This window comes from Ambystoma mexicanum, chromosome 7p (genome assembly GCF_040938575.1).
Source record: "Ambystoma mexicanum isolate Mex_15411 chromosome 7p, UKY_AmexF1_1, whole genome shotgun sequence".
NCBI lineage: Eukaryota > Metazoa > Chordata > Amphibia > Caudata > Ambystomatidae > Ambystoma > Ambystoma mexicanum.
The window spans coordinates 836,211,587-836,229,838 of NC_090939.1; the positions used below are offsets into that span (position 1 = coordinate 836,211,587).

An 18,252-nucleotide genomic window follows, 5' to 3' on the forward strand; every position below is an offset into this window, starting at 1 on the left:
AAGTTACAATAATTAAGATTAAGTAGCAGATTCTCAGTCATAGCCCTATTAGTGTCCTCATTTTTTTAATTGAAATTGACCAAGATATTCAAAGTTGTATAGGCGAATATCAAAACAGCAGCTACAATGGCTAAATATGAGTGAAAGGGCACTCATGCCGTGGTGGGTGCTATACAAGTACGAACTACAAAGGTTTACAGGTGGAGAGTGTGAATACCATAATTTCACTTGTCATCAGGGGTTTGCAAGTAAAGTTTATGGACATTTCCATGTATCTGTGAATGAGAATATAGTTGTTTTCCAGGAACAAGATGTTAAATATATTATATATCTAAAGTTGAATGAGTGTCATAGGAATGGCACCCAATACCGAGTCTGGTTAAATGAATCCTTACACAGAAAAGTCCCTGGCAAGAAGCATAAGCAAATTGAAGCATAGTAATAACTCATTAAAGAATAAAATATAACGTATTATTGCCTAAGTGTATGCAACATGGAATTGCAGCACATCCAGAGATCATAAATACAGATAGCCTTATCTTTTTGAAATTCTGAAGCAATATTTATCCGATCTGCATACTAAAGTGCTTTTTCCACTACTCTTATAAATGTTTGAAATAAATGCACTGCTCACTACTGCCAAGAGAACATGCTATCCTATTTTGTTGAATTATTGTCTCTGCCTATTGATTAACTATGGATTTCTCACAGTATGAGGCCAAAACAAAACAAGACAATTTTGATATATGACTAGACTGTTGTCTCTGTCATCCAAACTATTCATCAAACTAGAAGAATCATACTTTCCCACAGCCCTAGCATTTTTTCAATTTTTTGGCACCGGTAGAATAGCTCAGTGGCAAAGCGCTCATCTTGAGAGCAAGACGACACGGAGCAACAGAGGTTTAAATCCCGGGCCCACGCTTTGAAACCGCTTCGGTATTATGTGTGTTATAAAAAAGCAATTATAATATAATACAATGCTTTAATATCTGTATTGGCAAGACTAGCAGCCAAACTTGACAACAATATTTGTGAAGTATAATAATAAAAGCCACACATATTTTTGGGACCGATGTTTGAACAAGTCAATCTCCAAGACGTTCTTCTTTCTATCTCAATTACTTAGGTTTTAGAACTTTCTGATAAACAACTTGTTTCTTGTCAGACTTTTCTTACAATTTTTTGTGTGAACTGCAGAGTGCCTGCTAAACGATAAGACAATTTATCTCTGGGCATATTACCCTTTTGTATATTTAAGAAAATCCGAATTTACTCATTCTTTCTATGTTTCAATATTTATTGAATCTGAATTTCATACTTTAGTATTTTTTTTAAAAAGTATGGATTTTAGAATGACAGCCACTGTGGCTGTGATTCAAAAATTAATACTGTTCATGTAAGCATGCGTATATCACAATTAGCTTGCTGCCTTTTCATGTAGCAATCAAGAAGATCAAACTACTGTAGATCATGTTTCCCTATGAACAATTCTCCATCTCCATCCGGTCCTGATCTTCCAGGCACTGGTCAGGAAGGGGGCAACACTGATAAAGTCCACCAATGAGCTATCTTCCTTAGCCCATGTCTGAATGTCTCGATCTCCCGCATGGCAGATTTCTTCAGGACGGTCTTGAGCCATATGCTCCTAGAATAGGAGTCGAAGAGAAGATAAATAGGACATTAATTGATGACGCATACAGAACTCAGTAACAAAAGCTTTGGCATCTCATTAGGGTGTATCCAAGAAGCATGCTTGAATACTTATACACCAACCTTTGTCTTGCGAGCCTTGTATTCAGGGATTTTCATAGTTCCACTAGATAAGAATCAACAGAGAAATTTTTTTGGTTATAAAAGATGTACGCATCCGAAATGCATTGGATTCACACTTTGAGCCAGCATGTAAACATTTTTAAAACCACGAAGACTCAGGAACACATCGGGTTGTGTATGCATAATCTGTTCATGAACTTTGTTTGGGAATGCATTGTGAACTCTTATCTTTGAAAATGGCGCCGGCATTATACCTATGCACAGAACTCAACTCACAGTACTGTACTACTATTAAAAGATGCCAGCCCAAATGCAGGCCACCCACACTTTGTACAGTGCCTCGCTGTTCTCGAGCCAGGTCCGTGCTTTAAACAATAAACTAAAAATCTAAAATAGTGGGGCCGCCGATGGCATGGAAAGGCAGTCATTTCAGATGTCCGTTGTTTGCATGCAAGCGTGCATTGCAGAGACCGCCTCACTCAAATGCACTACCTGCTCACAACAGGAACATGGTTGGATCCCGGTTTCATGTGGCTTTTGTTTGCAAGCTTTATTCCTTATTGCTTTCAGTGGGGTACCACCCATGTGTCTTGCTATGTGTTATGGAAAACAGGAAATATCCTTTGCGTTTGGTTAAATAGACATCTTGAGTAATTCTACAGAAGATTGAATTAGATAGAACTCTGATCCTCAGCCTTAGTCAGGTCACACCACAACTGCCTGGTTTCCTGGCACACCCGGCAGCAAAGTATATGCTAGGCACGTAGGTCTGGAGGAGTTTCCCACCAACATGGGGCTCTTCGAGTTGTCATGAGGGAGAGGTTAATAGAAGCTAAGGTATTAGATGTTTCAATAGTGGTTGCGCGCAAGGAGCCTGTGCGCCCACAGCGGCAGGTGAGGAATGGATGACAGGCGACATCTCGCCTCCGGTTCGCCTGCCATGCGCACCTAATATACTCCCAAGCTGATTAGGACTCGGGGGTGGGGAGGGTTCAGCAGTGGATCTCACACAGAATTTATACCAATGTTTTTTAGACTTCACAAGATCAATGCCGAACTTCTATTTTTCTTATTTTATTGTTTTACCTGATTTACTTTTAGGCAGTAAGGCTGCTCCTGAAACGACCCTTTTTCATTTTGCAAAAACCTGGTGCCTGCCTAGCATGAGCAAAGCAGCTAATTAAGTAATTGAGCGTACATGCTCAAAGAAATTTGACAATCTGTTCTTTCTGGAAAGGAAATTAATTCTGAAGTCTCGCATTTGCATAAATCTCTGGGTCTCATTTTCACAGCTGTTGGTTCTGTCAGCTTGACGATAGCACTTCCAATTCACTTGAACATAAACCGACCGAAAACTATCTCATAACTAAAAATATCTTATTCGGGAAGAAAGATGGCTGGGCGTGCTGCTCATAGTCATTATGGGCCGCGCTGCTGTGTATTTCTTCAAATGGCCTTTTTTTTCTCGCTATGTGTAACTCAGGTTTCAAACTTGGATGTCAATGGAATACTTGCAGCACAACATTCTTTTAGTTGTTTTACACACAATCTTAGATTTCCATCAAATGAAGGTAATTGATCCATCAGAGCGTCCTTTGACTCGCGAAGAGAAGGAATTTCAAGTGAGGAAGGGTGGCACACTCCTGCCGGCATGACTTCACAGTGGATTATAGAGCGAGTGTTCTATCCCAGTGATAGATTTTAAAAAATTGTGTCACTCATGTAGGTCAGATTTCCACCTGTGACATATATCCATATTATGGGCAATGACATCTTCATTCCATAGATGGGCAATGACATCTTCCATCCATAGATGGGCAATGACATCTTCCATCTATAATCTAAAATGATGATCCTTTCCTTTTTCTCCATTCTCACACAGACTTTTTGTTTTGTTTTTGCACTCGTGTTTGTGTTTACCTGTTTGATCTCTTGTACTGTTTACTCAGATTTTGTGTGTGTGTGTTGTGGATCACCACAAGAATTGATGTAGTTGCTATGCTGAAGTTGATGTGCAAGGATCAGGTTTTTATCACCCCTCTTTATACCCTGCCAGGGTGTGATTTCTTGGGCTTTGCTTCTGTTTAAAGGATAGTTCCGGGACTTTTTTTTTATTGTCCCTATGGTTCGGCCATGTGTTTTTAAGCATAAATCGGTAGATCGTAGAAAACTTTCCTATGGACCTTACCCGACTTTTCATCCATTAACGCACTCGAAATCAGCCGCCATTTTGTGATAATCCTATCATTTCCCCCCATCGACCTGGCTCACCTGCGTTTGCGGCACTAAATCATGTCCCCCGCCCCTGAAACAGACTTTATCAAAACATTCATATTCCCCGCCTCTATCCGTGACGTGACTGTGCTGCGTAGGCAAACGCGCCCAGGCGTCTTCTACGCGACTCCACACAGAACCCGGAAACCAACACAGATCAGCTCACAACACAGCGCGCCACAATTCGGAATATGAAACTGTACTTTTAAATCAAACCGCAAGATTGTAAATTTAGTAAAGTACATTTATTTGACATCAAATGTTTAGAGAATATTCAGCGATTTGCATTTTTATTTGCTCACGTTCCAAAAAGTTCGTTTTGAGGCACGCGATGTTCCTTTGCTGTACACAGGGTCTTAGATCATCTCACACTACAGCCCCTGAGCCTGACATCAGCAGACGCGTACCGCCCATTTCCCAACGCCAAAGCACGTTTCGTGTCAACAATCGCTGCGCCTCAGCTAATGAAGTGTCGCCATGGAAATGGCAGGACGCCTCTTTCCTCAATAAGTATAAACACACCGTTTCACAACACACAGCAGCAGATTTTCGATTCCATTACTCTCTCTGTGTTACTTTGAGTATTCTGTGACTCGTTTCTGTGCTCTGGTCAGCTACCTTCGCCGCTTCTAGGCCTTGTGAACACCTGTACCATCTCTGTAAATTATTTTACTTTCTTTACCACACAATGGCTACAATAATGCCGTATATGTACGAGCCCGAGTACACCGAGGAGGAACTACTGGAAAGGCAAGCACGCGAAAACGATGGGGATTCGGACGGCAGTTGGGAGGACCAGTCAACGGATGAAGAGCCTGGACCATGTCGCATGGACGGCGTCTCCACCTGGTGCACGTGCAATCGGTGCGAGCTAATGCCAACTGAGGAGGAGAACTGCTGCTGCCGTGAAAATTCCGGGTGCTTGGCCTACATTTCGGAAGGCGAGCCAAGTCCGCAATGCATCACCGAGCTGCCAGAGTTCAGGGAAGCCTGCCTCTCACGGACCGTGTTGAGGATGATGATGGTGCTTATGCACGAACTTCGCGGCACTGTTCGTCCGCGTAATCCGAGTAACGAGTAAGTATACTCTGGTTGTGATGTCAGTGATGCCACTACTATTTCATGGTCGTCTCCCACATATAAAATTACATCTACATATCATTCGAACGCATGTAAATTGGTTCCATATTGTGCATTTTCTAGATAGAATTTTTTTCAAAGCAGAATGACATTTTTTACCTGAATCGACATTGATAAGAAAGTTTTGTCATTTTAATACAGTTTGCATCTTTCTTTTTCACAGGTGGTACAGGCTGGTGGCCTATCGTTGCTTCACTTGGTGGCTTCACGGGAGGCTCGGACACCGCGTTCGGAGAGTAATACCTGCCTGTGCGGTACTTGCCATTAGACAACATTTCCCCAGCGACAGTGGACAATACCACGGATTTTCCCTGGATGTGCTGCAACCGGAACTTTACAATGTGTAATGTTTATTATTTATGTTCAATTGAAATTAAGATCTAAAATAAAACCCAACATATATTTTAACAATGGTTGTTTTGATTTTTTAAATGAATCTAGTGTGTCTCCATTGAATAGTCTTCCTGTGCCTTGTCTTGTCACACCACATGTCTCCGGCCAGCATCCTCCCTCACGCTGGCCGCCCACCTTCAATCCACATAACCGTTGAACCCATATGCAGCAGACATACATATGTTATTTTGCGGGTTGGCATCAAGCCTCCCGGCCTTGCCTCCTCCCCCAAAAATACTTACCACACCACTTTGTTCAAGCGTTGGCAATAAAAGGCCGTTGGATTTTATTGATACAAAACATGGTTATAGGTAAATAATCAATATGGTTGATCATAATAAATCATCCTTTTGGGCACCGGGTACAGAGATGACCCCCTCTGGCCCGTGCCGCCTTGCCACCACAGGCCAGCCTGCTGCTGACTAACTGCCTAGGCATCCAGGGTCTCCAGGGTGAACTGCACCCATATATTCTCCTGGGAGGGTGAGGTATTTATAAACTCACCCCCCTGCCTTCCATGTACTAGATCCTGCAGCCTGCCTCTTACATGCAGTTAGATGGCCTCTCCTTGGTGAGGCCTTGCGGCAAACGATTCTTGTCTGCACGACCACCGCCCCAATCCACCCCCCGCCCTATCAAAGGCAGTTCGCACCGGGGTACTTGCGCTGGCAAGTGGAGCTGTCAGGGAGCGATAAAGGCCAAGAGGTGCCAAAGACCATGTATACTTCAAAGTGGTCTATAGAGCATGGGTTGTTGTTCCCATGTCTACCTCCAGACCCCGTGTCTCCTGCCAAGCATCCCCCCTCACGCTGGACGCCCCCCTGCAAACCGCATAATGCCACGACATATACACGTCATTCATTCACAAACACACCCCTGTTTCGAATTCTTTATAACCCACTTCATATTTCTAATGAGAACTTCTTTGCGCTTTGCTAGTCAACCCGTGAAGGTGCTCGTTATCTGCTCTTCGTCTCTGTGAACTTCCGTGACCACTTCGAGCAAACTCGTCAGTTTCCAACCTGTGAACTGCTCCCTGTTCTACGACAAGAAACTACTCTGATCCCTGCATCTAACTGTTTGTTCGTCAAGGTAAGGCCATGTACCATAATCATTTTGCGTCCAATTTTTTAATTTATATCTATTTGCTAGTAGTCATCAAATTGCATCCATGTTTTCTTTTCGTTCAAGACAGTACATGCAAGGAACTAGTCACATGTTCTGAGTTTAGTCAAATTATTTTTCTATTTTTTTAAAGTTATTCAAATACTTATCCGCATGTGAATAACGTGTATAGTTCCAAGAACCAAAACGAACCTTGCATTGAACCTTTTATGTGTCACTTAATTTTTTAACACATTGGTATTCATAGAGAATTGTTGATCTTTACTTTTCAGAACTTTCCACAATGCCTGCCTGTTCCATTGGCGGTTGCCCTTCGAAGACCCATAATAAATCTGAAGGTACTATAATGCATGTTTTCCCTAAGACAATAGACCAGATAAGAGAATGGGTCCGATATTGCGGATATCCACCGTCTGAGCTTGAAAGTAGAGTCCTAGAAGTCTTTGCGGACAAGAGGGGTGATCGATACCGCATCTGCAGCAGGCACTTTAGCTCAGACATGTACTCCACATCATTGCTAATAAAGAAGAAAACACCGCGAGCGACGCGAAAATTACTCTCAACCGCTATTCCCACTCTATTCGTCCACATCCCTCCACTGGTGAGTCAAGTTTACGGATTTAGCTCTCGGCCTTGCGGTAGTGTGTAGCATTAGCTAACAATAATTTCCCCATTTATGTATCCACTCAATATGAAGGCGGAAGATTCTCCATCCGTGTCGTTATTGCAGTCATCAGCCACTTCAAGCGCCTATCGGGTAATCTTACTTAGCTATTCTGCCACTGACTTGTTTTAGGCATGTAAATCAATAGTTTTAATTTATCGTGTAATTATTTTACCTAATGGTACACCCTAGTACTCGTCCTCTAGTCTTTGTTTTCAGTTATAATTATTGTTATCCAAAATAATGCAAGTACTGTCTTTCAGGGAGATGCTGAGGAGTCCAACGCATTGAGGACAACCGTTGATGTCACTCAGATGCTCGAGGTACGTTTCCGGACAGTTCCATCGATGGAGATCATCAGATCTTGCATTCTTGTAGCGTGATTGTTACACACAATGTTTCTTTCGTTTTTAGCCATTGATATGTCCTTCTGTCGTCGCCCTCCTATGTGTCTTCTTTTTTCAATATTGTGTTCATTACTAATGAAAGTCCTATGTTTCAGGGAGTCGATGGAGCATTAGTCCAAGAAGAAGGGGGAGCATGCAGTTACGGGTCGGCGCAACAGCTTGCAGAAGTGTGCACCGCAGTTACAGCGTCCCTTGATATTCTTATGCATTTCGAGGTATGGATACTGACAGTTCGATCAAGCGAGATTATATGACGTGATTACATCCGCTATACTTCCTTATTTATTAACGCAAGTACTATGTTTCAGGGAGATGACGGAGATTCTTCTACATGAACATCACCCCTAGTAGTTGATGCAGATCTCTGGGTGGTGACACTTCCAACGATCGAGCAAATCGAATCATATTTAGATTTCCATTATTTATTTTAGACAACTGATCATTTGTGCAGGTCTATTTAGATGAGCCGTTGACGCCTGCACAAAGTTTATGTTCTTTTTAACAAAATAGAAAACCATACTTATGCAATTACTGTGTTTCAGGGAGTTGCTGAAGCGTCATCTTCAATAATATCATCAATGGAAGTCTATGCGGAGCCCGAGGTATGGATCTTGACAGTTCCATCTAACTAGATCAACAATGCGTGAATAATTGTCGTTTGAATGTTCTACACAATGCGTTAATTCGTGTTTTGCTATTGAGATGTACGTGGGTATTGGTCCCCAAGTACATTTTGTGTTTTCAATATTATTATACATACTAATGAAAGTTCGATGTTTCAGGGAGTCGATGGAGCGTCAGTGCGTGATGGATGTGCTTATCATGAAAATATAGTCGTTGCAGCGCAAGAGGAAGTGGAGACATGCACACACGAGTCGGAGCAACAGCGTCCAGATGTTGAAGTTCGAGGCAAGAAAGTTTCAAAGAAAAGAAAGCAAAAGAAGGTTAGTGTCCTGGTCACTATATTATGTTGTTTTTCACTGTTAATAGTTCAATACTGTAAGTTGTGTTTAAACTGAACATCCCTTTTCCAATCTGTCCTCTAGTTGCGAGTGGGTGTATGAACTAGATCTACACAGACAGTGAAGCGAACGAGAGATGTTGCTTGTCAAACCTTTTGGCAGGGACTTGAGACTGGAGATGCATCGTGCCAATGGGAAGAATATGAAGTGATTGACAACGGAGCTATACCACCACCAGCCATTGATAGTGAATGTCCTCCTAGTAGTTCGGATGCAGTCGGAGATCAATTCACAGAATCCACACTCGCAAAAACTAAGACCGCGAGAAAGTTGAAGAAATTGTTTTACTCTCCCATCGCCGGAGAAGGAACAGATGTTGCAATGGAAGAGAATGAAATGGACGACAATGAAACACCATCAATATCACTGAACATAGCGGAAGACGATATCAGAGATTGTACCTTTAATGTGAGTGACATGTCCTCAACGTTACAGGCCGAACCAGCTGGGATGCAGAGTGACAGTATAAGGAAAGAGGCCAAATTCATTGTATTCGATAGTTGTTTGATTGATATTATTATTAAGATGAAATGTGGGCATTCGGTTGGTGGGGAAGTATGTGGGGAGCCATTGATTAATGTGACTCGTGCAATTCGAGGCACTAACCTTAAAATACATGCCACCTGTACACAATATCATCCGTTCTCATGGTCTGCACAACCCATGCTGGGGCAACTGCCAGCAGGCAATCTACTTTGTGCAGCGGCCGCACTTTTTAGTGGTTCAAGTTTTAAAAAGTTAGAGTATTTCTTTCAGTTTGTGGGAATCCATTTCATTGCGAAAACTCAGTTCTACAAATACCAAACCGATTATCTATTTCCAGCCATTAGCGAAGCTTGGAGAATGGAAAAAATGTCTATTGAAAGTACATTCACGGGCAAACGGTTCAGGCTAGCCGGTGATGGACAGTGCGACAGCCCAGGATTTTCAGCCAAGTACTGCACCTACCACTTTCAGGACATGGAAAGTAAGAAAATTGTGAGTTCGGAGGTCGTGCAGGTGTCACAAAGTACATCCTCAGTGGCCATGGAGAAAGTTGGCTTTGTAGCATCATTGCAAGAACTACAATCGCGGGGAATGGTGATCGACCTGATAGCCACGGACAGACACGTTTCAATTGCCAAGACAATGAGAGAAGAGTACAAAAATATAAATCACCAATTTGACGTATGGCATCTTGCAAAAACAATCAATAAAAAAATGTCGGCTGCAGGTAAAAAAAAAGATATGCAAGGTATTTCACAGTGGTCCAAGTCAATCAGCAACCATCTTTGGTGGAGCTCAAAAACATGTGAAGGGTCGTTGGAAATTCTACTGGAAAAATGGCGGTCAGTAATGCTACACTGTAGCAACATTCACCGCTGGACCACAAACCAACATTTCCACAATTGTGAACATGGCCATTTGTCCACAGAGGAGGCACGGAAGAAGAAGTGGTTGATTCCTTCATCACCCACTCACAAAGCCATTGAAAAGATTGTATTTGATAAAACTATAACAAGAGATTTGAGGGGACTCATGGAATTCTGCCACACAGGAGGTTTGGAGGTGTTCCACAATATGTGCCTAAAGTACAGGCCAAAACGATTGCATTTTGGCATGGAGGGCATGATAAATCGGACTCTTCTAGCGGTCTTGGCACATAACCATAATGTTGGCCGTCAACAAAGTAGGACGACCGGAACTTTAGGGATGCTTCGCTACAATAAGGCCTTCACTAAAAGAAGTAAACAATGGGTGATCAAACCAGTGTTTGAGGATATGCAATATGAGTTTATTGAGAGACTTATTGTTGATGTCCTAGATAGGCACATACATGGAGTTGTGAACGAACCTGTGCAGGGGACAACTGCATTGCCACCCAACATTGCCTCTGTTCCATGTCCACCTAAAGCAGAGCTCATTGAGAAATACACATCACGGTTTAAATGATTGTAATTTGATTGTCTGTTCTCTCGAGTCTCCTCATGTTGCAGGCCCATTGAATATGTGTATCTTTGTAATGTGTAAATAAAAGTGATTGCTCAGTGTACATGCAATGTGTCTCTCCACCCTTGCCCCTCCCTTCACCGTGCAGTAGTGCGAACCACCCGGGTGTCACCTGTGACTTTGCTCTCGAGTCTCCTCATGTCGCAGGCCCATTGAATATGTGTAGCTATGTATTGTGTAAATAAAAGTGATTGCTCAGTGTACATGCAATGTGTCTATCCAACCTTGTTCATTTGCGCATTAAATTAAACCAAACAGTAATATAAATCATTTTTCAAAAAATATAGAATGTCTCCGTATTTATGGTTCTCTGGGGCTGCAAAGCACGCAGACAAAATGCAAAGATGGAATGTAAATTTCAAGTCCTGTGAGATGGCCTTACACTGAATGTAGCTAACTAGGAATGTGTGCTCGTTCAAAGTGAAGGTCAGCTGCTTTGATTTTTTGCTCGGGTGCCGGAATGGCCCACAACTCAGTATAAGGTTCTATTGTTATTTGACCTTGACAGGCCGGGACCATCCCGAAAGACTTCTTTTTGGGGGTGTGGTGCAATAACGTAAGAAACGATAATGAATAAAATTTCAGAAACGATAGCCATTTAATGTTCGTTCATTAGAAGAAATAACGTCGGCATAGAAGGAGTGGTATTTCGGGGCTGCCCTACGCACAGACACAATGGAAAATGCAAATATAATGGAAGTAACTCTTTAGATGAGTTTATACCGCAATTTAATTACTATACAGTAGCTTTAAAGACGGGTTAAGTTGTACTTGTTCGTTCTATGTGGCATATTGTTTTGTACCGCGCACTATCTTGAGGAGAACCATCTCCTTTTACGGAAGCACCTCAAAACCTTCCTCTTTGCTTCTGCTTTCTCTCTCCCTCTCCCCTGCTACAACTGGTCCACTGTCTGCGACCACGGTCCTGCGCCCTTCCACTCTCCACCTGCACTGCCTCCCTGTCAACCCCTGCACTGGGGGACTGTCTCAGTATCCTACAGCCCCCCCTTCCCAGCACTTGTTCTGCACTTACCTTGCACTTGCCACCAGCTGGCCCTATGTATTTATTATTTTATGCTACTTACCTTGTACTCCACTTCCCCCCTCCCCTTCCCCTTGCACTTTTACCTTCCCCCTACCCCTGCACTTGCGCGATCTGAATGACACCTGGCCTAGTAGGATCGTTGCCTGTCTTCTCCTTGTTCCCCCCCCCTCCCTGCCTCGCCATGCCTTGAAACACTTGTGTATAGGCGCGTTGCAAATGCCATATTATATCATATCAGTGACGAAGTGGTCCACTGGCGCTCAGGCGGCTCTGAAAAAGGCGGAGGAGAGGGGGTGGGTTACTGGAAATGACGTATAATACCCAGTTGCACTGTCCTAGCTATGAAATAATTTCCCGACCTAATATATAAAATGAATAATTTTAATAAAGATCTGATGGTGAGACTAATTTCATTTTTTATGTTTTTAAAACAGGTACATCCTTCATTATTGTCTGTGTCACGAGTACCAGACACCGGCGGATGGCTTTTACAACCGCCAGTTGCTTCTCCGCGTGAACAACGTTACCACCCTGACCATTTTATGGGATGATCGCCAAGTACAAGTATGCCCTTACGCGGTACTAATGGCTAGATGCAACATACATACCGTTGTGGTGGCCTAGTGCCTCGTTGTTGGAACAGCCATGCGATTATCAGTGCGACCGAAGAGCTTATTTTATCGTAAACCAACACCCTGTGTACTGCACACGAACATCGCTTGCCTCAAGACGAACTATTTTGGATCGAGAGCAAATAAAAATGCAAATCGCTGAATATTCTCTAAACATTTGATGTCAAATAAATGTACTTTACCAAATTTACAATCTTGCGGTTTGATTTAAAAGTACAGTTTCATATTCCGAATTGTGGCGCGCTGTGTTGTTTGCTGATCTGTGTTGGTTTCCGGGTTCTGTGTGGAGTCGCGTAGAAGACGCCTGGGCGCATTTGCCTACGCAGCACAGTCACGTCACGGATAGAGGCGGGGAATATGAATGTTTTGATAAAGTCTGTTTCAGGCGCGGGGGATATGATTTAGTGCCGCAAACGCAGGTGAGCCAGGTCAATGGGGGGGAATGGTAGGATTATCACAAAATGGCGGCTGATTTCGAGTGCGTTAATGGACGAAAAGTCGGGTAAGGTCCATAGGAAAGTTTTCTACGATCTACCGATTTATGCTTAAAAACACATGGCCGAACCGTAGGGACAATAAAAAAAAAGTCCCGGAACTATCCTTTAATGACTCTAGTGTGCCCAGCCCAGGCCCTCCTCCGCTGAGGCGAGCCAAGCGTCTCTGCTCGGGTTGTGACTCGCGGTGGGAAGGGCCGCCCAACCATAGGCAGCGCTGCGCCTTCTGCGGCACACACGCAGCACACAAAAAAGTCAACAAAAAAAATAAATAAAAAAAAAAAAAACGGCCCAGGATGCGTGTCCGAAAATTGGACCGAAAGGGCCAGTCCAACCCTGCTCTAGCCGATCCTTTTTTAATGGTATTGATATATCAAAAATGGCTGGTGATATAACTGTACCCTGTCAACAATGCAACATGGGCTTTATGACTATTTGTGTGGTTTCTCTTCCATGAGTCCCAGTTGGTGCATCGAGTTTGTGTTGCTTTTACTCCTGTGGAACAAGAATGTGCCTGCCTGTTCTGCTCTGCACCCTTTGTTTGAAAGGGGTCTGAGGAATGCACGATTTATTGTTATCACCTGCATGAAAAACAGTAGAAGGACTAGTGGAAAGTAGATAAAAAGAAGGGCAGAATTCACGGCAATCAAAGAAGGGAGTGTGTGAGGTCATAGCCAGACCTACAGTAATCCAGTGCTCTGTGCCTCCAGCCAATAGACCTATATTGTGGAAATGCATTGACATTAGTCTTGTCTAACTTAACAGAGCACCTGCCATGAACTAGCAACTGCCCCATATGCTGATTACGTTTTCTTACAGGGAAAAAAAAAACACACAGTCTTGGCAAAATATTGTTATTTTTGCAAAATTAAAATAAGTTAAATAATCGTTTTGATTATAGCGCAATATTTCACGCTTCCGCAATAAAGCTGGCGCATCATGCCACTCAAACTGCAGCAATCAATACCAGAGACTTTGGGGGTCATTACGTGTTTGCTGGTCCGGAAACAACGGTGCCGGTAAGCTTGCCGGTACTGTTGTTTCCGGACCAGCAAACTACGAGTTCTGCCAGCGGGTTCCTTTCCATCCACCAGGTTTGACCTGGCGGACGGAAAGGCACCCGCTCGCAGACCTTGGCGGGTGCACCGGCACCATTCATGAATGGTGCCGGTGCATCCGTCCTCCCCATTCCCATGCCGGTGCATCAGTCCTCCCCATTTCCATGCCGGTGCATCCGTCCTCCCCATTCCCATGCCGGTGCATCCATCCTCCCCATTTCCATGCCGGTGCATCCGTCCTCCCCATTCCCATGCCGGTGCATCCGTCCTCCCCATTTCCATGCCGGTGCATCCGTCCTCCTCATTTCCATGCCGGTGCATCCGTCCTCCCCATTTCCATGCCGGTGCATCCGTCCTCCCCATTCCGATGCCGGTGCATCCGTCCTCCCCATTTCCATGCCGGTGCATCCGTCCTCCCCATTCCGATGCCGGTGCATCCATCCTCCCCATTTCCATGCCGGTGCATCCATCCTCCCCATTTCCATGCCGGTGCATCCGTCCTCCCCATTCCCATGCCGGTGCATCCGTCCTCCCCATTCCCATGCCGGTGCATCCGTCCTCCCCATTTCCATGCCGGTGCATCCGTCCTCCCCATTTCCATGCCGGTGCATCCGTCCTCCCCATTCCCATGCCGGTGCATCCATCCTCCCCATTTCCATTGAGTCCAATGGGACTCGAATGGGAATGGGGAGTCATATTTTCCGGCACCCGGCAATGGGCAATTACAGGGACCGCCAGGGCCGTAAGGCCCCGGTAAGTCCCCAGTGCTGGGCGCCGGAAAAAAAATGACTCCGGTGGCAGCCGTGACGTTTATACCGGCACGGCTACCGCCGGACTCATAATGAGTCCCATTGTACAACTGTGCGTGCCTTACTCACAGCCTACAACAAAAATACACATGCCACCACTCCATTTCGTTTAGTCTTTGTGTTGACCAAATGCTTGTTTTTTGTCGTCCTGCAGGCATTCATGTCCATGTTCCAGATCCTCACACAGGAAGGATGGGTAGACGTCATGGATCAAACCCTTAATGCGGTCGGGCACATGTGGGCACCAGTGGTTGCCATATACTTCATCTTGTATCATCTCTTCGCCACGTTGGTAAGTTTCAGCAGAAGTTCTAAATAGACCTAATTCACTTCGATGGGCTCCATGGGATAATGGTGTGTAATTTAATTTCATGATTGAAAACATTGGTAAACTTGCTCTATTCAATGTTTAGCATGATTTGGAAACATTGTGGGTTTGGTAACAGGTTTGTGGGATTGTGTTGGTGGGCGGAACCTTTTATTAATTTCAGGATGTCTGGTTACTGTGATGTACCTATATGAAGGTGAAATTGACATTGAAGACACATGTTGAGGTTTAATAATGTTTGTATATCTGTTTTTTGATGACGAGGAATGTCATTCTGATGTCATCACATTTCAACTTATGGTGCCAGGCACCAGCTCTTGTTTCAGCGAACTCACGGATGCCTGCGGTATTTAGGCAGTAAGTAACAGAACGTTCCAGAAACGCTCAGCACCCGTTTTTTTCTTTTTTGATCTGGTTTTCATTAGCAACCTAATGGTACTGCTGACAATTAAAGATTTCCGTACGTTCCATGAGTTTTAGTATTAGGCTGTTTAGGCTACATTTTATAGTGCATAAATGGGATAAGAGAAACATTAGGTACTAATTCTTATCCAAATAGGTTTCCTACAGAGGGTGTCATCACAGCCTTGGTGGTATCCTCGCGGTAAATGCGCTGGGATACTGCTGAAGCAAATAGCATTACCGCAACTCGGTTTGGCGCTATTAGCTCTGCATCCTGAGTTGTGGTAAGGCTGGTACTGCCCCAAAGGACTCTAAGGGGCAGTAATGCGCTATACCGCCAGCGGTATTAGTGCTACAGTAGTAGCGCTGCACATGGGTGGAAAGGGGGGATTTGTACCTCCAGCAAAAAGCTGGATGTAAACCTCCCACTTTCCTTCCAAACTTGCGATTGGACAGAGCGATAATTGAGCGTTAATAGCATTGCCATCACATTTTTGCAGTTCGCCCAGCCACTGACGAGGCACAGCGAGTGGTTCCGTTTTTGGAATATGACTGGTACAGTAGAGCAATACTATTTTTCAGATTTTAGATGTGCAAATCTGTTCCTTATTTTTCTTAGTTTTTGTTCTACTTTTATCTAATTTCCCTTAAATAATCCCCCTGGAGAAGAACTCATAATAGTACGAAACGTGTTGGACTTTTTTTCTGTTTCCACATTAAAAATTGATAATTCTTTCATACACAATTTGTGAAGAAATGGGTTTTGTCATTCTTATCTGTATCAATAATGTGAACAGAATGAACAGCTAGTGGTTATTCCACTTCATGACACTCCACGAAGGCAAGCTTTCTTTGCTATATATTACAACTATCCCCTCTGCCACTCTTGCTACCACACAATGTCCCTACTGCAGGATACTTGAGCCAAATATCTTTTTACATTTCCTTTCACCATATTTAGTCAACGATGTTTTGATCGGAGAATTGAACTCCATGACCATATCAATAGTTGCACATTTAAGGAGTGGGAAGGTTGAAGAACACAACAAAGAGACCATATTTCATACATGGTGGTGAATGTAACTGTTCTATATCACATAGATGTTACAGCGAAATGCCTTCAAAGATTTCTTACAGAATACATCTTCGTGTTCTACAATGAGGCACTGGATCATGAGTGGATCGGCTGTGCATATAAATGAGAGGAAAAATTCGATCTCTTAAAAAAGAAATTAAGGAGACCACTTGGAAAAAGGCGAAATCTGCAAACATTGTGAATGCCAGCGTTTTATTTGATTTGTTTTTATTTAGTTCGATGTTGTATAAGGTACTATATTGCAAAGATGTCAATGCCTTAAAGTGCAGGGAAAGAAGGGTGGAAAAGATCAGGCTAATCCAGAGGGCTGCGTTCATATCCTTATAATGAAGAAGTGCACAGGGAGGAAGAGGGTAGGAAGGGGTATGCATCAGGGGACCATCGAAGCAGCACCCTTTGGGTCTGCTTTCAAATCCTAGCAATGAAGAAGAAGAGTAGAGGGGTGAAGAGACTTGGAAAGGGGTAAGGGTCAGAAGACTGTGACAGCAGTGCTTTAGGCATCTGGGAGGTACATTCAAATCCTGAGAGTTCAGAAGAGCAGAAAGGGAGTGGAAGGATGAATGGGTGGAGTGAACGTCAGGGGACCATCGCGTCAGCACCCTAAGAAGACCTGGGCCAAAGTGAAGTCGGAGTAAAGGGGGATAGGAAGCTGCAAAGAGATAGGGAACAACAGGGGAGGTAAAACCCGATAGTGCCACATTCGGATCCCGATTAGAAAACTGAGATGGAAGATAACTTCATGCACAAGGTACAGGTTTGCAGTCTGACCATAATCTGAGAAACTGAAGCAGAACATGTCAAGACATGAATGCAAAAAGTCTGCATTGTGGGTCAATGGAAACCACAATGCAGAGACGCCAACTTTCACACGGACCTATTCCACACGAAACTGTACACCAGCTGTGGTACATTTGTTTGGATGTGCACAGCTCTTTTTTGCCACATTTGGTGATATTACAGGGAGAAGGTCAAAAGTTACAGAGCATAACACTTGCCCATTTTCTATGTAAAGTGTCATGTAACTGCAACCCAGCTTTCATTGCGTGTAGGTGGTACCTGTATAACTTAACAGATGATGGGTTGCAGGTTTAATTCCCAGCTGAGTTCCTTCACACCTTGCCCTGTAGGACTGCATATTCTTCCCAGTGTGGACTTCCTTTGTTTCTTATGCATTGCAAGTTCTTTCCACATATTGTAGTGCCCACCGGTCCAATCCAGGTGAGCAGGTACCCATTCAATTATTTTATTTTATTTTATTGCTTATAGTTAATAGCTATAGAGCAGTGGAGCACTTTACAAAAGGACTGTGCTAGCATTTAGAATTGGGCCTTGAATGATATACAGCAACACACTATTGTTGATGGAGAGAGCAAGGGATTTTTTTATTAGTCCAGCAGGTATTGTTGAAAGAGACACTTTTTCATTGTTTTGCCAAACTGGAAGATGGTAGGGGCCTTTCAATCCTCTTCCAGTATTGAGTTTCCAGTATTGAGTTTCAGATAGTCGGGGCATAGCAGTAGAAGGACTGATTGCAAGACTTCTCTTTGCGGGCTAGCTTTGACTGCAACCATTTAATAGTTTCGCCTTGTGATGAGCAG

At 43.7% G+C, this 18,252-nt stretch overlaps 1 protein-coding gene across 2 annotated transcripts in view; it reads left to right on the forward strand.

Annotated features, from left to right (window-relative positions):
• The window catches only part of NALCN (sodium leak channel, non-selective), a 3,431,684-nt gene that overhangs the window by 2,148,150 nt on the left and 1,265,282 nt on the right, over positions 1–18,252 (forward strand). For both annotated transcript variants that reach the window (XM_069637002.1, XM_069637001.1), the window contains one exon: positions 14,983–15,120. In XM_069637002.1, the coding sequence (XP_069493103.1) occupies positions 14,983–15,120 (138 nt within the window). The remainder of the gene's footprint in view (positions 1–14,982; positions 15,121–18,252) is intronic.